Below are 24,690 nucleotides of genomic sequence, written 5' to 3' on the forward strand. Positions count from 1 at the left end.
TTCTTGAGGAAGGTTTAGGTGTTTTAATTTGTTAAGGTTTTATGAACACGTGCTAAGCCGGGGCGGGTCGCTAGTTTTTTTATAAAATCGTCTGTGGAATGCGGTATATATGATGACATTTTTTATAATATAACTTATAAGTAAAAAACATATCGTGTCTAAGAAACAGTATTTAAAGGGACTTGATTCTAAACCATGCCTAGAATGAGGAATACAAATTGTTTGGACGTCATTCTATATTTGATTGTTGCATAAGTGTTATACTTACTCAGTACGTTTTTGTTAAACCAAGTATAACAATTGACTCGCAATTATTTATTTTAGTAATAAATAAATGTGCAAAAATATTACAGAATAATTAAATATATTTGATCTTATACACAATTTGCATTAACATTAATTCAGGTGGTAGTATACAAACATTTATCTACCCAAAGACGGTTAGAAAACACAAAATATAACACCATAAGATCTATGTCGAAGACGAAAGTATAAAAAATACTTATTTTATTTTCACACACAAACACACTGTGCAAGTAAATCACACAAAGTAAAATATAGGTTACTTAATTTCAAAGACATTTTAACACTAAACATTTAGTAAATTCGTAATTAAGACACTGAGAAAATTTAAGACAACACATACCTACTATTATCGTTCACAAAACTATATTGCTTTGCGAAATATTTCATGCAGGTATTAATGCGTTTTGGGAGCTAACCTAACGGTGCCAACAACCCAGGGCGGATTGCTATTGCCATGCGAAATTATAATGCAAAATCCTAGTTTTAAGAAGTGCAGTGCTATGGACTCTAAGATGACGCGCTGTGCTGTGGGGGTAACTTAGTGTTGTGATATTCTTAAGAATAGCACAACACTACGGTGTCCTAACGGTGTCAACAACTCACAGTACAGGTGCCCAGTGTGCTAGTTTTAAGAAGTGCAGTGCTAGAGACTCTAAGATCACGCACTGGACTGTGGGAGTAACTTAATGTTGTGTTATATTTAATGGCACAACATTATAGTATCCTAACGGTGTCAACAACTCACAGTGCAGTTGCGTCCAATGTTGTGCAGTGCGAAGGACTTTAACGCACCCTGTGCTTTGGTCGGTGTCTGTCAATCAAAGTACTGGGTTTTGCGATGTGCCAGTGCCGCGGGTGACTACGCACCGCGCTGTGGGAGTAACCTGGCGTTGTATTTTTCCCGTGATAAATGCAACGCTATGTATCCTCACGGTGTCAACAACTTACAGCTGCGGGTTGCGTACAGTGCAGTGCTATTGACTCTAAGCTGCGCACTGCGCTGTGGGGGTAACCTAGTGTTGTGTTATTCGCAAGAGTGGCACAACACTACGGTGTCCTAACGGTGTCAACGACTCACAGTGCAGGTTGCGTCAGTGTTAGTGCAGTGTTAGTGACTCTACGACCGCAGAACCTTTGCCTTGGTCGGTGGCTGCCAATCAAAGTAACGAGTTTTGCGTAGTGCCAGAGACTCTAAGACGGTACAAACGGCTATGCGAATTTTTAAGAAAATAACAAATAAAAGGCTTTTTTGGCTGATTATGAACAGCAAACACACATTATGAACACGAACATACAACATGATATTTAAGTCATTAATGTAGGTACATTTTACATATAAACAGAAATACTTAGGAACATGGAGTGAGGTTCAAAGACATGTCAAAGAACCCATTCATTATTACTATACAATATACTGTGTACATTATATTGTTTCAATATTAATTAACAAATCATACACATGCATGTAATATGCAAACTAGTTACTACACTAAAAAGATTGAGCAATTTTTTAAACAAAGATATAGTTAAATACCAGTGGTATCTCTTGAACGCATTCCTGTGTACATAAAAGTTAAAACAATCATCTATATATACATATTTAAAATTTCTTTTAAAGATTTTTTTCGGAGAAAGAACGGGGTAGTTTAGTTGTGTGCAAATTAAACATATAATTTAGACTATTCTAACACATAATTTATCTATCACTATTGACATGGTTTACAATCAAGTAAGATTTGCTAATTAGGGTTCCGTACCCAAAGGGTAAAAACGGGACCCTATTACTAAGACTCCACTGTCCGTCTGTCTGTTGCCAGGCTGTATCTCATGATGATAGCTAGACAGTTGAAAGATGATGTGACAACAAATAGGTACTAAAAAAAGGATAAAATAAATTTAACTGGGGCTCCCATACAACAAACGTGATTATTTTGCCGTTGTTTGCGTAATGGTACGGAACCCTTCGTGCAGTAGTCCGACTCGCACTTGGCCGGTTTTTTATATGATTTATACCATATTTGATTTATGTGGGTTTCTCATTGTGAATCTCAACTATGTCCGTCTGTCTGTTACCTCTTCAAGTTTAAACCGCTGAATAAATTTAGATATTTTTTGTTAAGGAGATACCTAGTTTGAGTCAGGAGATGGCGCGGGAAAAGCTAGCTTAATTATTTTTGTCACTGACGATGACACAAATTGATGTCAGTTATTAGAATTCTTACGCACTTGATTTGGATAATATCAGATATACTTAATGGTGAACCTAAATGAATTATAAAATAAATAAAGTTAAAAATATTGAAGAATAATTCAGAATCTAACGACTTTGCAACACACGTGTTAAAATCTGTCAAGGCTTTAGGCTTCAGAACGGGTACGAAAGAAATATAGAACATTTACGATAGTATATCGAAAACCATTATCCTTTTTTCCCAGTAGTGTTCTAGTGCTAAATACGTACACTAATTTGCTATTTAGCCGGGTCCTCACAGCGAGCATACGCGCGAGGCAATTTCCTCGCGCACAAAACGGCCAGTGTAGGCACAGTCGGCCGAGGCGACGCGCGCGAGGCACGTCTACTTGCGTGTTGATTGCTACTGGTAACATGTGAAGCTTTATGTTTAGATGTTATGTTAACCGTCACCCTTGTAAGTAAGATTTATATTTGCTAGCTTTTACTAATAAGTTGGCGTGTGCGTGATGTTTTTTTTTTATGTAGCTAATGACGGTCAAATGGTTCAGGGTTTTAGGAGTATGACATTTAGTATGAACATATTATAGTGGTACGATGGTTGGAAAGTTTATTCACTAAGGAATAAATGCAATACATTTTTCCATATTTAGTGTTCCGTAGACAAAATAGCACAAACGGTAGGTACCTACCCTTATAGTTTTATAAAGTCCGTCTGTCTATTCGTTATTCCGTCCGTCTGTCTATCCGTTATTCCGTCCATCTGTCTATCCGTCTAATGTCACAGTCATTTTTCTCAAACTATATGATGTAGGTAAGTATATAAATGAAATCTAGATCATAGATGTAGTTTGTAGGCCACTACATAGTTTTGTAGTTAAAATCATAAAAAAATATTTTATGCGGACATTTCGTACATGTAAATACATATGTACCTATCAAAATTAGATTGTAGGTTTTTCAACTTTAACAATAACAAACCTTTTTCGCGTTGATGATCTTGAAGCTTAAGTATTTTTTGATTATTAGGTATTAAAAAAATAATTAGGTATTATCGTTTTAAAATCGTACAAGTATACGGAGTCTTAAGAGAGAGACGTCGCTGACATGACAACTTTCTATAAATGTACTTACTTACTGATACAAATTTGTATTAGCAACTTGTCACGTTTTTTGATATTGGTCAAACCAAATTTGTCAGTACTTAAATAAGAACAAAAAACTATACTCATCCTCAACTGTTGGGTGCTTGTATTAGTGTAAGACAAAAATAGTATGATTCTCTCTGTCTATGTTTGAAACGAGACAGTCCTCTGACAAACTATAGTAACAGTTTATATTGTGATACTTTTGTGAATAGTTCTTCAATCGTACAACATATTTTGTATACTATTGGCATTCCTTCTACTTAGTGATTTAGATTTTAGCTTAATTTTTGGTGGTATCTGATGAGACTTTCTGGTCGACATATTTAGTTGTATCAAGAATCAATTACTACGTCTCTAATTAATATGGCTATGGCGTTTTAATCTAAGTCAAGTCACTGCAATGATACCTCACCTGAGTCAACTACTGTCTGTCTATCAAAAGTCCCTGTTTCATAGTGATTGGAGCAATAAGGCTGAAAAATCCACTAACTTAGACATTTACTGTACTGTTTACTGGTTCTCACTTTATATATAGCAATTGTAGGATTATTTATCTTATGACCGGCTCTGGCTAGTAAGTTTGGGTTCGAATCCCAGCTAATTTGGCAAGTGGCGTTTGTTTTATAAGTAACAAAAGGGTTGGTTAATCATATTGCTGTTCTGCCGATTGCTGGCGATCAACTGTGCGAGCGAGACAACGATATATATATTTATATACGTGCGTTGGAGATAGATAAACGATGTCTATGTACGAAACTTTTTGAGCTTAGAGTCTACTTTAACTAACTAAATTGGTATTGATTACTAGCTTATTTGGCAAGTACTATCGATTAGTCGGGTTCGACTCCTGTCAAATTTTCTCGGTTATTTAATATAGTGTTCGATTGCTGGTTTACTTGGCCAGCAAGATTGGACTCGATTATTTTTTATTCCTAGATTATTTGGCACGTTCTATCGCTTTGTTGGGTTCGAATCCCGGCTAGTTTTCTCAGTTATATCGTGTTTACTTCCAGGCTAACTTGGCAAGCTATTGGTATTGGCTCCTAGTTTATTTGACAAGTACTATCGATTTGTCGGGTTCGAATCCCGGCTAATTTTCTCAGTTATATCGTGTTTACTTCCAGGCTAACTTGGCAAGCTATTGGTATTGGCTCCTAGTTTATTTGACAAGTACTATCGATTTGTTGGGTTCGAATCCCGGCTAGTTTTCTCAGTTATATCGTATTTACTACCTGGCTAACATGACAAGCTATTGGTATCGGCTCCTGGTTTATTTGACAAGTACTATCGATTTGTTGGGTTCGAATCCCGGCTAGTTTTCTCAGTTATATCGCGTTTACTTCCAGGCTAACTTGGCAAGCTGTCGGTATCGGCTCCTAGTTTATTTGACAAGTACTATCGATTTGTCGGGTTCGAATCCCGGATAGTTTTCCAAGTTATATCGGTACTGCTACCTGGGCTACTTGACTAGCTAGATTGGTATCGATTGCTAGCTTGTTTGGCAAGTGCTATCGATCGAGTTAACGGGTTCGAATCCCGTCTAGTTTTCTAAATTATGTAGTGATTGCTTCCTGGCTAACTTGGCAAGCTAGATTAGTATCTCTTCCTAGTTTATTTGGCAAGTACTATCTATTTGTCGGGTTCGGATCCCGGCTAGTTTTCTCAGTTATATCGTGTTTGGTTCCCGGGTTATTGGGTATGCTAGATTGGTATCGAAGACTGGCTTATTTGACAAGCAATATCGATTTGTCAGGTTCAAATCCTGGTTAGTGTTACAAGTTATATCCTATTCGATTCCTAATTTATTTGGTAAGCTAGATTGGTATCAATTCTAGTTTATTTGACAAATACTATCGATTTGTCGGGTTCGAATCCCGGCTAGTTTTCTCAGTTATATCGGTACTGCTACCTGGGCTACTTGACTAGCTAGATTGGTATCGATTGCTAGCTTGTTTGGCATGTGCTATCGATCGAGTTAACGGGTTCGAATCCCGTCTAGTTTTCTAAATTATATAGTGATTGCTTCCTGGCTAACTTGGCAAGCTAGATTAGTAGGATCTATTCCTAGTTTATTTGGCAAATACTATCGATTTGTCGGATTCGAATCCCGGCTAGTTTTCTCAGTTATATCGTGTTTACTACCTGGCTAACTTGGCAAGCTATTGGTATTGGCTCCTAGTTTATTTTTGTCAAGTACTATCGATTTGTCGGGTTCGAATCCCGGCTAGTTTTCCAAGTTATATCGGTACTGCTACCTGGGCTACTTGACTAGCTAGATTGGTATCGATTGCTAGCTTGTTTGGCAAGTGCTATCGATCGAGTTGACGGGTTCGAATCCCGTCTAGTTTTCTAAATTATGTAGTGATTGCTTCCTGGCTAACTTGGCAAGCTAGATTAGTATCTATTCCTAGTTTACTTGGCAAGTACTATCTATTTGTCGGGTTCGAATCCCGGCTAGTTTTCTCAGTTATATCGTGTTTGGTTCCCGGCTTATTGGGTAAGCTAGATTGGTATCGAAGACTGGCTTATTTGGCAAGCAATATCGATTTGTCAGGTTCAATCCTGGCTAGTGTTACAAGTTATATCCTATTCGATTCCTAATTTATTTGGCAAGCTAGATTGGTATCAATTCTAGTTTATTTGACAAGTACTATCGATTTGTCGGGTTTGAATCCCGGCTAGTTTTCTCAGTTATATCGGTACTGCTACCTGGGCTACTTGACTAGCTAGATTGGTATCGATTGCTAGCTTGTTTATCAAGTGCTATCGATTTGTCGGGTTCGAATCCCGTCTAGTTTTCTAAATTATATACGGATTGCTTCCTGGCTAACTTGGCAAGCTAGATTAGTAGGATCTATTCCTAGTTTATTTCGGCAAATACTATCGATTTGTCGGGTTCGAATCCCGGCTAGTATTCTGTTATATCGTGTTTGGCTTATTGGGCAAGCTATATTGGTATCGAAGACTGTCTTATTTGGCAAGCACTGTCGATTTGTCGGGTTCGAATCCTGGCTAGTGTTACAATTCGATTCCTAATTTATTTAGCAAGCTAGATTGTTATATATTATATATTCCTAGCTTGCTTAGCAAGTACTGTCGATTTGTCGCGTTCGAATCCCGACTACTTTTATTCCTGCATTAGGGATTTCAATTTCGATTGATTAGAGAAATGATATTAACTCATCCCTTGTTTGCCTAGTACGATTAGTCAGGTTCGAATCCTGGCATATTTTCTGCGTCATTAGGTTAAAATTTCGACTTTGTTGGCAAGCTAGTTTGGGTTCGATTCCCAGCTTGTTTAAATAGTATATCGAAATTTTATTTCCGAGTGATTACCATGTAAGATTACGTTTAATTCCCGGCTTATAAGGTAAGTAAAAGTGGTTTTCCCGATTTAGTTGACAAGTACTATCGGGTAAATTCTTCATTGGGTAAAATCAAGCGATATTGGGTTCGATTCCCGATTTATTCGGTATCATTACTTTGTCATGTTATGATGATAGGTGTAATAAATTCCTATAATATCGCGATGAAATAAGTAAGAATTATGTGTAAATCAAAAATAACTACAATCAATTGAGATTTTCATGTGCTAAATTAACTTTTTATTGGTTCATTTGGAAGAAATTCAAGATACGACTGCGAACACAACGACATACGTTTCTGCTTCTAGTCCTGCTTTAGCTAAAGCTTAACCACGTAAGACATATCATGACACTACTGTTTAAAGTTTTGTGTGTCTGTCTGTTTTCACTTGGTACAGACCACTGTGTGTTGAGGGGTTGTTAACAAGAATTACCTTTAGCTGTGTATTATGAAGACCAATACGAACTAGTCGCAGCACGGTGCCGGCTCTGCGTAGATACGCGCGTGCACTCGCCAGTAGTAACATATGAAATGATATGTCAGCTGTCACATATGTTAAACGCACACAACGGTATATGACATCGGTCATATCGTCTCATATATTAAAACAGCCTTACGCTCCTGTTTCGTAGAGAAAGCCGGTACCGTGTCTAACGGGGCGACCAGCGGGGCGTGCGGCGCAGCATCCATCCAGCAACCAATGCAAACGAGGGGCCTCAGTACAGCTGATCAAATCTATTAGAATCTCGACGCTGCGCTTCGCGCCCCGCCGAACGCGCCGTTGGACGCAAACACTGTATCATTAAGAGTTCCATGTTTTCAGAGAGTACTATTTCAGTGGAAGAACGAACGGTATCAAGTTAGACAAAAAGACGGCCGCTGCCGACGACCGGGCAGTTGGCCTGGTGAATAAAACGTATGACCTTGATACCCATGACGATCGCGAAGAGCAAGACGCCGATTCTGAGAGGTATTTCTTTTTGAAGTAGCTAGTTCAGCTGCTATGCGAATTTCAATCTTAAATGCACGTGAGTAAGGTTGACTTTCCAATGGAATGTATTTTTTACACCATCGACGGTATTGTTAAAAGTACCATTCTGTGAAATATTTGGCTTCAAAAGGAAAAATGTATGTAGGACAACTTTAAGAAAAAAAGCAAGCGGTTAGTTAGTTTATTAACTGAAATAACTTCGAAAAAATACCAACTGCTCAGATCATAAATAGGCTCTTTTTCTGACTTTTCGGTGCGAAATATGTTTTGGCGTACCCCCTGCATCTGCGCCAATTATTAATACTGTTGTCGTATTGATTCCTTGATGCCGAATCAGGAAGGGCCTTAATTAAGGAGGTAGAGTTGACTAAGTAATGCATATATTTGTACTAATTGTATGAAAAAACAAACGCAAGTAAGTATTAAAATATTAGGACGGTGTCTACGTATCGCCTGCGGAATCCTTCAGTAAGGGTGGTATTCCATGTGTCCAATATATTGGTCCAATGTGTATTTTGTCTCACATTTTGCTTAATGAGAGAGTGAGACGCAATGACATTGGACAAAGAAGTTGGACAGGTGGAATACAACCCTAAGCTATGTCTTGGCATTATATCTATGCAGTCCTCATGCAAGCATCTAGACGAAGAAGGATGTCGGCTGTTATTTGTACTGAATATAATGTTCATCAGTGTTAACGTAAAATGGAACTGATAATGAAGACCGTAATTAATTTTCAACGGAAATCTGTAATGAAGGACGAATGAATGAATGAATTCAAATGGTATTGTGAAGTCGGTATTTTTGTGTTGGAAATAATAAGATTTGTAATCCAGATCTGTCGGGACTTAGGGGGCGTCCATTAACTAATGGTGAGATGTCGTGAGATTTGTCTCGACCAAATAGATTAAATCATATTTGATAGAAATATCTTTGTAAAATTTCTGCCAGTCATCGAACAGGAAAAACCTGGCTGCATTTGGACCCGTCATCATCAATTCAGTCATCACAAACGACGTGTGAGAACCTATCATACTTGACCTGGGGCCTGTTGCATAACAATGGAGCGGGCATTAATTAATGCCAATTTGACTGTCGAATTCCCCACAAAATATACCAACGTCGAGAGCGCCATCTACATTTCGTCCGGCTGACGAAATAAAATAAAAAATACCTTTGTCAAGAATACAACCGACGATAAGCTTTTACCGGTTTTCCATATTTATAACTTATATTACGTATACTCCCTTTCCATTCCTGTCATTAGAAATTGGTTGTGAATCGTTATGCAACTGGGCCCCTATCTTCGAGATGCAATGCGAATTGTACTTTGCTACCAAGAAACTATTTATTTGACACTTTTATCAACTCACAGCGCGCTAGGGCTTGCACGAGTCGGCGCGCGGGCCGCGCTCCGTCTCGCTCTCTCCTTAGTCCGTCGCGCGTGGCGTTGCGGCGAGGACGCCGATGTGTGTTCGGCGCTGTTGCGTGACGCGCTCGAAGCGGTTCGGGCGCTGCCCGATGCAGCCCTGTTCGCGGGAGCAGGCGCGGACTCCGCGCAGCAGGTGCCGCGCTCGCAGAAAATATGGGCCGAGGTGGTTGGCAGCGCCGCCGAGTTTCTACACCAGGTGGTTACCAAGTGAGTGTTTATGCTAAAATTCCAAACATTGTTTCGATAGGACGTCTCTCGGATGTATGTATAGTAAGGTCTAAGATGGCTGAGCATCAACACAGTGTTTTACGTTGAAAGTCACCGAGAACCCTTTGCTTACACCTAATTTGTATGTGTTTTTAGCGAGGTGGGCTGCAACGCACCGCTCGGCGACTGGCGCACGTCTCTCTGCGTGTGGGTGGAGCTGTGCGCGCGGCGCGCCGAACTCCCGGCGCTGCTGAAGGCCGCCGACGTGCTGGTCACACTGCCGCCGCAGCAGAAGCGTCAGCCGGACAACAGGTACGTCAGTGTAGCGGGGTGTGCGACTGGCGCACGTCTTTGCGTTTGGGTTTAACTGTGCGCGAGGCGGTTTTTTATAGTTTTTGTTTTCTAGTTTGGAATTCGACTGCTTGCTTACATGATAATATTTTATCTTAATCTGAAAATTGTGTAGATGCAAAAATTACTTGAAATAAAACACTATGTATCATTTCAGCACCACACCAGAAGAATGCACGGCTCCCCTCGGGCCCTTCCTACGGCGCATGGCGAAAGTTGCTGCTCCGAACCCTATGGTTATAACCGAGCCGAACACCGAAGCCAACCCTACTGTAACGTACCTGAGGTAAGTTATAACCTGACGTCGACGAGTACGGCGCGGCGTTGGTATCGATCTAGTTATCACTACTACGTCGTACGTAGTACGTAGGCTTATTGGCCACAATAGTCCTGGTCAGAGATTTATTATTATTTATTTATTTAACATTTACTGCACAAAAGAAATCCTTAAAGTACAATCCCGTGTGGTGACTGTACAAAAGAATTATTATTGAATTTATAAGTTGTTGTCTATAAATGACTCGACTGAATCACTATTTTTTATTTGACATTTGCTTGTATTACAGGGACCTCAATATACCCAACGGAGATGGTCTGATGGGGGTCCGGAAGGCTGGCATAGCTCTGATGTGCCACTTAAACAGGCTCGGTGAACCGCTACTGCCACCAATCAAAGGATTCGTTACTGTACGTTTTCATTGTATGAACTTTATTAATTTCTCAGTCAAATATAGCCCTAATAAGCATGTAAGATCGGCGTATGCATACATGAAATTGCTTAGAAGTATCCATCAGTAGATAAATTACACGGTTTACAAATTGTGTCGCCATGCTGACAATGGATTTGCGTAATAAAAATAGTCTTATTAGCAATTTCATATTCTAATGTCTTTCACATGTAAAGCTACTTTTAATAACGATATAACTGTTATTCGGTCGCCCTAAACATGAATTAACATCACCATACAACGTTCTCCTGTGTGACTCCTACTAAAACAATTCTGTTGCAAAAAGAAAATACATTCATTCGCCTTCTTTTCTTGCCAATAACCATTTTTTTTCATGCATACAGTGCACAGAGTCAGCTCAAGAGCTGTACTCCGTCGGCTACGGCCCGCTCTGCTTTAGCGGTTTACGGTTCAGACAGATTGCGTGCGCGGAGAAGCTAGCACTAATGCTGACGTGCGACGGCGACGTGTACATTATGTACTACGATACCATGGCGCCTCATTTAGTACAAGGTGAGTCATCCTACCAACTGTGCCAAATAAAAATATGTGGATGGTCATTTCAATGTAAAAATTACGTCACAGTGTAAAACGTAACAGTCGACTGACGCCTTTGATGTTTGCGTAAATGCCGACACCGCACAAAAACACAGTAGGGTTGTCACAGACTTTTACACACCAACACAAGCATACCAAACATTTCAACTCAACTAAGACGATGAGACGAGAAGATGCCTGTCACGTTTTAACAAGTATGTATTTAAGTGCGAAAGTGACGGGCATAATGACAGGCGATAAAAATGCAGCTTGGGTGCGCGTGACCCACCCCTCGCATCCCGCACCATTGCCCTGTCTAGATGGCTTCGTCGAATGACTATTATTTTATAGACTGTGGTTACGTCGTCGACTCTGCTGGATATAAAAAAAAAAACATTTATTTTTAAAATTTTAATCATATTCTTTTTCAGGATTCGAAAACAAAATCATCGTCCAAGTGGCGTGCCATCCGGCCGGTCGGCACTACCTCTGCGTGTCAGCGGACGGGGGCGTCTGGTCGTGGGGCTCTGGTGACGACGGCCGGCTCGGGCACGGCGACACCGCGCCGCGGGAGGTGCCCGCGCAGATCAACCACCTCGCACACCACGAGGTCGTGCGGGCTGTAGCGGGGCCTACTAGCAGGTCAGTGTTTGTAGTATGGAAAATTTAGTCTAAGATCGCTTATCTAATGAGTTGGTGTCAAAAAAAACCGGACTCGCCCACCGAGAGTTCCGTACTTTTTAGTATTTGTTGTTATAGCGGCAACAGAAATATATCATCTGTGAAAATTTCAACTGTCTAGCTATCACGGTTCATGAGATACAGCCTGGTGACAGACAGACAGCTAGACGGACAGTGGAGTCTTAGTAATAGGGTCCCGTTTTTACCCTTTGGGTACGGAACCCTAATTATTAACATTTGTTTAGACGGTAATTTGAAGTAAAATACTGTAGGTTGAGGCGCAGATAGATTACTCAAGTTTCTATTCGTCCGGTCGCATAACACGAATATTGGGAAAAAAAATATGTTACTAGTTTTAACTTAGTCGTATGTTCAATTATTCGCAGTGCTGTGATAACGTCCCGTGGCGCCCTCTACACGTGGGGGCGAGCGAACCACGGTCGCCTCTGCCACGGCACGCTCGAGGCCTATCTCACGCCCATGGCCGTCACCTTCCACGTGCACAGTATGGAGCGCATCGTCGACATCGCCTTCGGTGAGTGACACGTCTAAAGCGGTGCATAGCTGTACAGCGGTACAGCGGGGAGCAGTACACATGAGACCACGGGCTCGATGTCTACTTCACTCAAATGGGCGTCACTTTTCTCTTTCTCAGCATGGAGCATATCGTTTAATATCGACGATCGATTAGCTTGTTAACAACTTTAAGACGATATGACTCACTGTTGGTTAGGACTCGAGTCCTTTGAGTCCTCTGCTTCAAGACTCGACTCAGTTTTTCAGACTCATAAAATTAAGTCTAAACTCGAGTTCATTTCAACTTGTTAGAGACCCGAGTCTTTTGTAGAGACTCGGGTCTTTAAGAGAACTCTCAATTTTTTTTACAAACAATTTTGAAATGTATTGTCTTTATGTAAAATTTGTGGATTAGTTACACAAATCATAAAATTGATCACGGAGTCGTTATTCGGAGCCTCGAGTCCTATTGAGTTGCTCTTAAAAAAGATTCGACTCGGGACTTAAAAGACTCAAAAGTTTTTTAAGCGCCGAGTCTCGTAAAAACGAGCTGAGTTCTTCAAGATCAGACTCAAAAGACTCGAGTTCCTACCAACACTACCCACGGATCATAGCCGATTTAAAACTTAAAATCTAATTCTATCCCGAAAACTAAGCATGTACCTATAATGTACACGTTTGTTGGTCGTTCGCAGGTTGGGGAGAGAGCTACACGCTATGCTGCACCGTGGAGGGTACCGTGTACACGTTCGGTGAGAATGATGGCGGGCAGCCGCGCGCCATCGCCGCGCTCGCCACCATCAAGATTGTGCGCGTGTACACAGGCGAGAACTACTACGCCGTGCTCACTGAACAGTTAGTTATCCTGAAAATTCCAACTCATTTAAAGCCAGTTGCACCAACCACACTTGACGGATGGTTTGGTGCAACCGACCCTTATTTACATCGACACAGAATTGTGGGCAGGACAGGTCATAGGGACATAATGTAAACGCCTCCCTACCCAACTCAATTTCTGAAATTTTCTGTGAGGTAAATGTTTGCCATTACCGGCATGTCTCTTGCAACATTTCTGTCAACATACCGGCAGCGACAGAAGCATGTGCAAAGTGTATACAGCGTATTATAAATCAACCGGTATTAAACGCTACAGTCAGACCAAGATAACTCTGCATAGCATTTGAAAAGGCAAAAGGTGGCAATGTCATCTTTAATGACAAATTTCCATGGAAATAAATTAAATGACGGATTACGTTCACGTAAGTCATATTTCCCACAAATTATAATTTTACCAAAGGATAAAAACGGGACCCTATTACTAAGGGTGGTATTTCACCTGTCCAATTTATTTTTCCAATGTCAGTGCGTCTCACTCTCTCATGAAAGCAAAATGTGAGACGCAATACACTCCACAGTCAAAAGAAGTTTTTGTAATTTCAGATTATTTTAGCAGATGTTATCATGTTTCAGAGGTGTTCTTTACACTTGGGGCAAAGGAGAAGGCTACCGTCTCGGCCACGGCAACGCCGAGAATGTCAACTTCCCGAAACCAATCGAAGCTCTCAAAGGTAATTTTTGAACGAAATTATATGTTTTAATTTATAAATACGTGGGCCATACTGAAAGTTTCTGGATTCTGATATATGAGACGACTTATTTTTTCTAAGTGGCGGCTCCAGGAATTTTCAATAAGTATACCCTGAGTACAACCCACGTCAGTTAGTCCACGTGGCAAGAAGAACTCAGTGCGTCATTTGACTCCGCAGTGATGTGATGTGACTAAGCCCGACTTTGCCTATCTTAGTTAACAAGCGTGTCTTTATAATCACTAACTAACAATGATTTTGACATCAATATTTTCACAGACGCAAACATTAATACTTAGAGAAGTCCTGCCCGGCAATGGTTAATCTCCTATGGCCTAATGTGCATTGCAATGTACCTACAACTCTGTTTCAATCAATATGAAGTAGCATTACTTTTGTATTATTGCTTTCTTAAACAAATGATCATTCATCCCAATTTATTATAGGGACCGTGCGCGTTGTAGGGTCTGCCATCTTGTGGCCTCAATCGGAAACATATGTGCACATGTGTACATTGCCAAAACAAGTGCTACCATCTACCGTTCTCGTCGATACGTTTCCTTGTGCATAGTAGCTTCTGCCATCTTGTGGGCTACATCGGAAGCATAAACGACACATTCACGCCTCGCGCCTAAAATATGACGGCTCCTATGCTGCCCCCTGAAGAAGCCCCTGCCCAAGAAGAAGAAAGAAGAGCTGGGCAAAGGCCTTTTATAAACAACATAATCTGTTTATTCCAGGCAAACGAGTGATCGACGTGTCGCTAGGCGCATCCTGTGGCGTCGCGCTACTCGCCGACGGCCAGCTATACTCGTGGGGCACACACGAGAGAGCACATCTGTTCTCTTCGACACCGGTCAAAGTTAACGTTTTGACGTCGCCTTTTAGAGCTAATGGTAAGACAGCAAAAATAATGTCAAAAAGAAGTACCTACTTAGGGCGACACGTATTGGATTGGAGCCCTATGAGGTACAGAACATTACGGCCCTTAAGAATCTGTAATTTTCTGGATGCAACCCGCATTATTAATGAACTTAGGGCCGTCACAATAGATCACAGTTTGGTCGACGTAGCACTCAAAGGCCCATAACACCCCAATAATAATAATAAAGACAGAGAAAATGTAAATGTGTGATCGGTCTTTTAGGCCTTAGGCCAGTGTCAAATAGTAAATAGTTCAAGGCTGATTTTTTTATAATACATGACACTACGCAGTCCGGACACCAAGGCCTTACCCAGAACTCGGCAAATAGTCAATAAAACCACAGAATTAATAATAGTACTACCGTACAGAAAGGACACTTCCTACAAAACCGAAGTTTGACAGCGATTCAGAGAACTCGAATCATGCTGTCCCTTTCTAATGTATGGCACTATCCCTTTCGACTATTTAGGGTTGTTCAAATTCAAGTCATTATCTTATGGTCGTGGTCGTGCACGCCAAGTTGTGCCAACCCTAATAATTGCTCGGAGCAATGCTGAGCCGAACGGAGCCGAGAATGCCCGAAAGCAGGAGTGTTTCCCCACTGGTAAAACTACAGTTTTCAATTGTCTTCAGGCGTCACAGTGGGACTCATCAAGATGTTTGTGTGGAGCGAGGAGACGGCTCGCGATCTACCTGCTTCTCTGCCTTTCGTCATCGACCTCTCCGACAGTACATTCGAGTAAGTGAAATATATAACATTAACAAGCGATATAGAGAACTCTCCAAATGTAATCGTAAGTATTCAAAGTATAAAACTCTGTTAAGAGATCTTTGGACTGAATTTCAGTTCAGTAAATGACACTGACTATTGGAGTAACGCGACTTTGTATAGAAATCGTCAGTATTTTTGTAACTCACATATTTTTTGTGTGCCGTCAACGCGGTCTGGTCTCAGCAGTTTCAGTGTTTAGAAAACGGTGGTGTATTGCGCGTAGTGGCTAAAAATACGCGTACGATATCGTCTTCGTTTTATTTATGGGTTGTAATGTCACTCTAACCAGTCTAGCCCCAATTCACATGTAGAGGATATAACCAACGGAGACGCCATGTCTATAATTTTCGGTACAAAATAGTCTGCCGTTTTTTGCTGGGGAGGGGCACATCAAATGTATACGTAACGTAAACATAGCCATGTCAGATAAACGTTAGTCCATACATGTGGTTGACCATTGGCCGCCTATTTTCGACAGAGAGGAACGCCTGTTAACACATTCGACACCGCGTACCCGACTCTCGGGCACTCGTAAACTTTACTCAGATGCCGGACAACCCGCCCAGCGGGTTGTTTTGTACGCAGATATAGACGACCGGTTTCTGGGGTAGTGCGCCGTTTTTTGCCCGGTTGCGAAAGTGTTAATGACCACTCCGTTTGGTTATATTCTCTTAAGTGTAGAGGCATTCAATACAAAAAGGATTAAACCGCTTTGTTCACAAATTGAATCTACCAACGGTAGTGACATCCTTTGTTATAGATTTTTGTTAATTCAACAATATTTCATAATTATTAATAATTTCAGATTATTAGAGAAACTGCTCAGACTTGTAGTGGAGCATAGCAATGGCGCAGCGAGCAAAGAGATTATGCACGAAGATGAATGTCTCGCCGTCTCGTGTCTCAATCTGTTGAGGCTTCAGGTTAGTTTTCAATTTCGATTTCTTTATTTCAAGATGAAAATTACACTATAAATTTGCTACATTCGTCAAAATTATGTTTATCTTCTCATCATGATCGTCAAAAATTACATTATGTACATTGTCAAACACATAACGTCTCTATAATGAAGAATGCGTATGAAGGTTCCCTTAAAAATGCTAAAAACATACCTTTCTGTCGTTGATTACCGTGTTTTTCTCTATGTCCCAGCTAGGATGACCGCTCGCGCTTGACCAAATCAAGTTGTCATCCTCTTCGTTTGACGTCTGTCAAGTCATAGCGTATTTTTTCCCGCTAAAAGCGTCACGTTTTTTCGCGTGAAAACCACAATTATTAGTGAAATACTAGTTAATATTGTGAAAAATGAGAACGCAAGAGGAGAAGGAGCCCTCGTTAAGCTCTGAATCATCAGAGGAGTCGTCTTCGTCCTCGGAGGATGAGACGCCGCCTCCAAATAAGCGGCCTCGGAAAGCTCACGGCGAGCAGGTTCCGAAGCTGGCTTACGATCCGAGAGTCGACACAATTATAAATCAGGTGAGTTACTTAACGAATGTACTCTTACACTCACAATCAGCCAGCGACGAGGGACCGTCTAATCAATGTGAAGAGAAAGAGACGGACGACTTGCTAGTGCCCCCTCGTAAGAGAGTCCTAGACTTAGGCGAGATAGACACAAACGTTAAAGAGGGCTCCGTGCTTAAACCAGCCGAGATAAACAATTTGAGGGCTTTAGAGAAGCTGCATAAATTCAACTCGCCTGCCTGGCAGGCAGTTCGATACAAAGACTCACTAAAGACGGTGTTAGCAACACCTGGGTTTGTCGAGTTAAAAATCAATGAGGAGCTAATGCACTTCAATAAGGGCAAGGATTATCTTGCCTCAACTGAAAACGTACTAGCAGGCCTAGCTAATGCTGTGCTGAATAACCGGAATATACTGAAAAAAGGATTACAAGAGCTTGTTGACTGGTCAGTTACCAACGAATTGAATTCAAATACCTTGTATGAGAAAGTTGCATCTATTTTCGGGTCTGGCTCAGATATATATAAAAATTATGAAAATACATTACAAATAATAACTGGAAAGAGAACTGAATGTATTGAGGTACGCCGGAATCGTATTCTAAATGAGGTATCTAACACTAACCTCAAATCAAGTTTGAAGAATCTCCCACCGAGTAATGAATACTTATTCAGTCGGGAAGCAATGGCACCTCTGATACAGTCACTAGGAGGTACCCAAGTATGGCTAAATACGCCAAATTACATAAAGGAGAAGAAGACTCTGCCAAGCAAACAACCTGAAAAACAAAAAGAGTATGACAGCTCAAGCTCTAAGAAGGTTCAGTCAGACACACCAAACAATTACAATAATCAAAGGCGTGATAAGAAGAACAAGAAACAGGGCTATAAGCAAAATAAGCCCTTTCACTTTAACAATGCCTCGGCCAAGAAGAAGTGACAATCCGAGTTTTCAGGGGGGATGTCTACAATTTTACCAGGACAGATGGAATCAGATTGGAGCAAACCAGTTTATTTTGAAAACCATAACAGGATCAAGGCTTCCGTTCAAGACCAAACCCCCCCTGACGTATCCAACACAATACCAACAACGAAGATTCAATACAAAAGTATCCCCGGAAATGACAGAAGTAATAAGTCATGGCACTCAAATCTCAAGGAGATGTACGCTGTATATGCTGCAATAAGGTGTCAAATGAGCCACCTCGGCGGTGCTCATATACTGGTACAAACGGACAACCGCACCTTAGTTGCTTACATCAGAAAGGAGGGGGGCACAAAGTCCTTACAGCTATTGAACCTAACATCCAAACTGCTGACACTGACCGACCAGCTGAAGGTTTCACTGTCGGCTTGTTACCTTCCGGGAAGGTACAACAGCATAGCAGACCGGCTATCCCGAGGAAAACCTCTACCAGAATGGCATTTACTTCCAGAGGCAACGGAGGCCATATTCAAAGAATGGGGAGTGCCAGAAGTCGACTTATTCGCAACCAAAGAATCAAGAGTAGTACCAAGGTACGTAACACTAGACTCGAGAGATGGTTCAGCCGAATTCTGCAATGCGTTCAGTCGCGTGTGGAAGTACCGACTAGGATGGATTTTCCCTCCGCCCAACCTAATGCCACAAGTGCTACGCCACCTAAACAAAGCCACGGGCACATTCATACTAATTGCACCAGCGTGGACACAATGCTATTGGATGCCGGACCTTCAGGCACGGGCATTACAGAGACCACTGTTGATAACGAACCTCCGGAGAGTTCTGATAGACAGGACCACAGGATTTCATCCTCCCCAAATAGAACTCCTGGAGCTACAGGCATGGATGATTGGGGGTGGAGCAAACAAATATCCAGATGGAACACTGAAGAAAAAGAACTTCTAAAAAAGAGTTGGAGATCATCTACTTTAACTACTTATACACCAGCAATAAGAAGATGGGCAGAGTGGTGTACTGAAAACATGACAGACAGTAAATCTCCCACTGGAGATGATGTTGCAAGATTCCTGGCAAGCTTACATCTGACCCACAAGCTGGCATACAATACTATTCTATTACATAAGTCAGCTATAGCTACCTATTGTGCTAACTCAGAGATGTTATCCAAGAGTTTCCTAGTTAAACAGATTTTAAAATCTATTTCTTCCGCTAAACCAATAAATCAGAAGCCCCCTATATGGGATACACGATTATTGTACGACTGGCTCCTATCAACAGCATCCAAAAATACCTTATTTGATGCAGCTAGGAGAACTGCAATAATATTATTGTTAGCTTCAGGAAGAAGAATACATGATTTGACTTTACTGCAAATATATGAAGAAAGCCTCATAGAATCAGAGGATAATGTCATTTTATGGCCAGCTTTTGGTTCCAAAACGGATTCATCTACCAGAAGACAGTCGGGATGGTGCTTGACTGCGCATCCTGAAGAGGCTATTTGTCCTGTTAGACATATAAAACTACTTATAAACTTATCAGAACCTAGACGTTCCACTGTTCAAAACCTTAATGATTTATTTATAACAGTAACTGGAAATGTTAAACCAGCCTCTAAGACAAATATTGCAGGATGGATAAGAACTATATTCAAAGAGGCTGGTATTGATGCTTCACCTGGGAGCATAAGGTCTGCAGTCGCCTCAAAAAGTTGGCTGGACAACAGACCAATTGATGAAATATTGGATAGAGGAAATTGGAAGTGCTTCCAAACTTTTAAAAATCATTACTATCGTGCTGTGCAGAAGCCAGTAAATTCTTGTAGCACTGATATGCTCCATAAGAACTTTAACAGTGCCTAAATTTAAATTGATTGAAATTAACACTTGATTTTGTTAAAAGTTAAAACTATTATTTTATTATGCAAATGGTACTTTGCTTTTTTGTTCAATAGAAATATTGTTTATGTTACTAATACACATCATAACCAATGATGTTATTTAATGAAACTGATCTCAATTGGAAATCACAGTGATTATTGATCTCAATTGTTACTAGATATGTAGCAGATCTTTATATTATGTACATCTCATTTAATAGAGAATTCACATAGCGTATGGGTGTTTTCTTTCAACCAGCAGATATCAGACACGTCTTCATTATAGAGACGTTATGTGTTTGACAATGTACATAATGGAAATGTTTTGCATTCCAACAAAACATATATTATGTACTAAACAAACACATAACGTCTCAGCAAGGGCCTTGCTGTTGAAGACGCTATGACTTGACAGACGTCAAACGAAGAGGATGACAACTTGATTTGGTCAAGCGCGAGCGGTCATCCTAGCTGGGACATAGAGAAAAACACGGTAATCAACGACAGAAAGGTATGTTTTTAGCATTTTTAAGGGAACCTTCATACGCATTCTTCATTATAGAGACGTTATGTGTTTGTTTAGTACATAATATATGTTTTGTTGGAATGCAAAACATTTCCATTATAAATTTAAAATAAAAAATAATATAAAAAAATTACCTTCCTATAAAATTGGTATTATGTTTCCTTCCACGTCGGATATCTTCATTGAGAGAGCAACGCGATCGTTGACCGATAATGCCGCTAGCGTCTATGTAGTCGCTCCGCCCCACGCCGTGACGTAGTTCCGCTTCCTCCCCGCCAACCATTGCTCGTTTCACGCTGCTCGCCGCCGCCATGTCATTGTTGAGGAGAAGTACCGTCGGCATAAAAGTAGTCTAGTAGCCTGCCAGGAAGGCATTACTCAGATATCCGACGTGGAAGGAAACATAATACCAATTTTATTGGAAGGTAAAATTTTTATATTATGTGTTCCGTTCCACGTCGGATATCTTCATTGAGACCTGTTTATTATCTCCTGGTGGCGAGTCAGCGGGCACGCTAGCGTTAGGGCTACACCTACTGTCATAGAACTCAGAGAAAGAATAAATATATACGCCATATTGCAACCCATGAAATCACAGTGACTCGTTATAATGATGCATTACAGGAAATTGAGAATTTAAATTGTAATCCCAGGTTCGAATCTGACGTTAAACTGGTTTGAGAGATTTCTCATTCGAAATCGCATCCGAACCGCAGAATCTCGGCGAGTCATGATCCCAATTAACTTAAGCCAAAATATCGCTAAGTGGATAGTTTTCCAGCCAATTTAGTTATTAAGTACATCGTGGATCGAAAGCAATCGTAGGCTAGGCCGGCTTAGATGAGACTGTGGCTGAAATAAATAAGCGCAGTCCCCTAACATTTGTGTAATTCTCGCAAGCTGACGTACCCAGACTACCTACTTACTGGGTCTATACATTATTCCGGAGCTTCTAAGAGTCAAGTCGGTAAGACACGTTATCTGGTTTAGAGCCGAATTTCGGACACAAAATAATAGCGTGAAAATTAACTATGCAATTACCCGGGCTACAGTGTAGTAGACTAAGGTCATTGACCCTGCCGTCTGATGCTAACAGCAAATGTGCGGCAGCCACAGAACACCGCCTCTAGAAACCTAATATTGGCCATTTTGTTCCCGACGCAAATCACCAAACTGTGAGGTGCGGGAGGGGTGCGGCGTTGCGATTGGTCGTTCCAAACACGGCGCGCTGACACGTGTTAGCGTAGGGATGGGACATGTTCATTACAGGTAGTGGGTACTGCTACCAGTGGTACCGAAATGTATTGTAGTAAAATTGTTACCAATTTAGTATACTTAGAGTAAACTTACTTAATAATTATATTGATTAATTTAATATTTCATTAAGTAATTTAACAATGTACCTGAAATGTTTACTTAACATATTAGGGCATTTCTGTTTAAAGTTTAGAATTTTTATATTATTTCCACTCAGAATCGCAATCTCTTTCGATACGAGAAAAAATTGTTTATTAAGGTCATAGAAGGTTGTATTGAAAACATATTCAAATGGACCAATAACATATGCCTATTACAAATCAACTCCGAGTTCTCTCGCACTTCTTTGAAGTTCATCATCAGGTCCATCTCGTGACATGAGACCTAACTGCTCACCTAGAGGATTCTAAAAAACCCATACAACATATGTCTATTACATACCAACACCGAGTTCCCTCGCACTTCTTTGAAGTTCATCATCAGGTCCGTCTCGTGACATGAGACCTAACTGCTCACCTAGAGGATTCTAAAAACCGATACAACAATGTCTATCACAAACCAACACCGAGATCCCTCGCACTTCTTTGGAGTTCATCATCAGGTCCATCTCGTTTCATGAGACCTAACTGCTCACCTAGAGGATTCTAAAAAACCCATACAACATATGTCTATCACAAACCAACACCGAGTTCCCTCGCACTTCTTTGAAGTTCATAATCAGGTCCATCTCGTGACATGCGGCCTAACTGCTCCGCTGGCCTAGAGGAATCTAAAAAACTTACACAACATATTACCTATATATTATGTCTAAAATGGTACAATACGGTATGACGAAGCTCGAAGTTTCCGCAACTGAAAAACCATCATCGTCACATCACTAGTCGAAAGGGAAAGGGATAGCGCATTGCATTTTCAAGTTGACGAAAAGGGACGGACGTACTTCGCCTCTGCTTACGACCAGTATAAAATGAACCCCGCGGACAAGAAACATTATTCAATGAAATAATGAATTTGACTTTCCTGTGGGATGTTATTCCATCTGTTTCGTAACTAGATGTCTTAGATGACTTGCCACACCATTTTACGCTGCAATATCCCATGATTTCCCAATGAATTCAATACTTTACGATTTATTTTCTTAGACTCGTGCACACTGCTAACAGGTCGTAACCTTGGGCGCAACTGATCGGAGCGGCGGCCATACGGGCGGTGATCGCGAGTCGTCCTATAAGCTCGGTCTATAGGGGTTGGTCTGTGGCGGCAGCTCTTCTATCGTACTTCTTCTAACGTACCTAACGTTGTAGGGCTATTCAAATTAGGGCAAGTAGATTTCTCGCGTCCCAAGCTGGTGGTTTGGGAGGCGCTGGTCTCGCTATTAATGGCGTTGGAAGAAGGCATAGTGTCCGATAGTGGTTCACATACAGCACTTGTTACAGGCTTATGAACAAGTATCGTTCTGAAAGCTAACATGGACAATAGAAATAGATGTCTGATAGCTCGCTACTTCACTGGATATTAGAGGTACCTGGCAGTCGATCTTATTTTTTGATGCACTATGAAGACCATTTCTACATTGTGGGCGTACAGGCGGCCTAGACAAGGGGACGATCTAGGGAGTGCTCCCGTTACTGGCTTTCTATACAAACACAATACCGTAACCGGGAATACCCGGTTCTTCCATATTAGTGAGACAGTGACAGTTGCGTCTCGTTCGCTACGTAGCGTTAGCCCTTGGCATGTTGCATGCATGCGCCAGTCACGCCAGTAGGTACATCACAGCGGACGTCACTCCTGATCCCGCCAGCTCGGTGTTGGAGCGTCCTATCTGACAGGAGCTACGCCTCATTCTTAAGGTAAGGTTGACTCGTAAGGGAGGGCGGTCTGACGCTGTCTTCACTAGGACCGCCAGTAAATTGCAAGCTTACCACAGCTACGTGAAGGCTCTCCTTATCACGCCGTCACAGTAAACAGACTAGGCTGGGAGGTGGAGACATCCATACCAAGTCGTATCACCGGCAGCTGCCAGACGCGACGTGGTAGCAGTTCAAAGAGTCTGTTGAGAAATACCGTGACACAGTGCGAAGGCTCTCGAAAGCGGAGGCTGGCCAACAAGGCGCCTAGCTGTAGCGTAGCTGCCACTCGGGCGCGCAGTGACTTCTTGATAAGCCGTCGCCCTCGGGGGTTGTACCGACCTGGTAAGTAGCAAGGAACCAGCGCGACCTGTAGACGATCTGCGGGCATCAGCAGTTTTTGCGACAGCCGTAGTAACGGAGGGGATGTAGTGTCGCCGTCGTTTTACGTATACTGTAGTGGTGCGGTTGTATGTTTACACTTCTGTCGTCAGCGCTGCAGATGTGGCCCTTTAACGGTTACTCTTCACTGGAGATACATATTGGAGATTGTAACGGACTGCTTGCATAAGATGAGGAAGGAAGTGACGCGAGGCTTTCGGCAGCTTCGTGTTGCTGGGGACTGCGAAGGTGTCACCTTCCTCCATGAACTAAAGTTTGCGAGTTTGAGACTGAACAGGAGGAATTGAGTCTCTTTTCTGCGAGAAACTCGGCAGCAAGGCAGGTATGTCGCGAAAAATAAAGCTTTCAATCGGGGTGTTGTGCCGCGTGTCCATGTGATGCCTAGGAGCGTGATGTCTAATTCGCTTTATCCGAAGAAACACCCTATATCGAGATAGTATAGGGGTATGGTAGCATGCTTTTAAGGAAATCGAACTAATGAAATCAAGTCTAAAATCGATTTCGGCGCTTGCGTAACAAAACTGTTTCGATAAAGTCGAAGACAGACAGATGGAAACTGCTGGAGTCCTCCTGGCCTCTTTCTCTTAGCACCGGAAACTCAAGCTTGTTCAGACGCAGCGGGTTTATTTGTCC

The 24,690-nt window shown here is 41.5% G+C and overlaps 1 protein-coding gene across 1 annotated transcript in view; it reads left to right on the plus strand.

The window, feature by feature from the left end:
- LOC134804307 (probable E3 ubiquitin-protein ligase HERC2) overlaps positions 1-24,690 on the plus strand; it is a 106,849-nt gene that overhangs the window by 4,803 nt on the left and 77,356 nt on the right. The window contains exons 4-16 of the mRNA XM_063777318.1: positions 7,835-7,981; positions 9,378-9,641; positions 9,798-9,953; positions 10,150-10,278; positions 10,559-10,679; positions 11,065-11,233; positions 11,689-11,899; positions 12,325-12,473; positions 13,150-13,309; positions 13,925-14,022; positions 14,781-14,936; positions 15,599-15,704; positions 16,543-16,660. Of these exons, the coding sequence (XP_063633388.1) occupies positions 7,835-7,981; positions 9,378-9,641; positions 9,798-9,953; positions 10,150-10,278; positions 10,559-10,679; positions 11,065-11,233; positions 11,689-11,899; positions 12,325-12,473; positions 13,150-13,309; positions 13,925-14,022; positions 14,781-14,936; positions 15,599-15,704; positions 16,543-16,660 (1,984 nt within the window). The remainder of the gene's footprint in view (positions 1-7,834; positions 7,982-9,377; positions 9,642-9,797; positions 9,954-10,149; positions 10,279-10,558; positions 10,680-11,064; positions 11,234-11,688; positions 11,900-12,324; positions 12,474-13,149; positions 13,310-13,924; positions 14,023-14,780; positions 14,937-15,598; positions 15,705-16,542; positions 16,661-24,690) is intronic.

This window comes from Cydia splendana, chromosome Z (assembly GCF_910591565.1).
Source record: "Cydia splendana chromosome Z, ilCydSple1.2, whole genome shotgun sequence".
In the NCBI taxonomy this organism is placed as follows: domain Eukaryota; kingdom Metazoa; phylum Arthropoda; class Insecta; order Lepidoptera; family Tortricidae; genus Cydia; species Cydia splendana.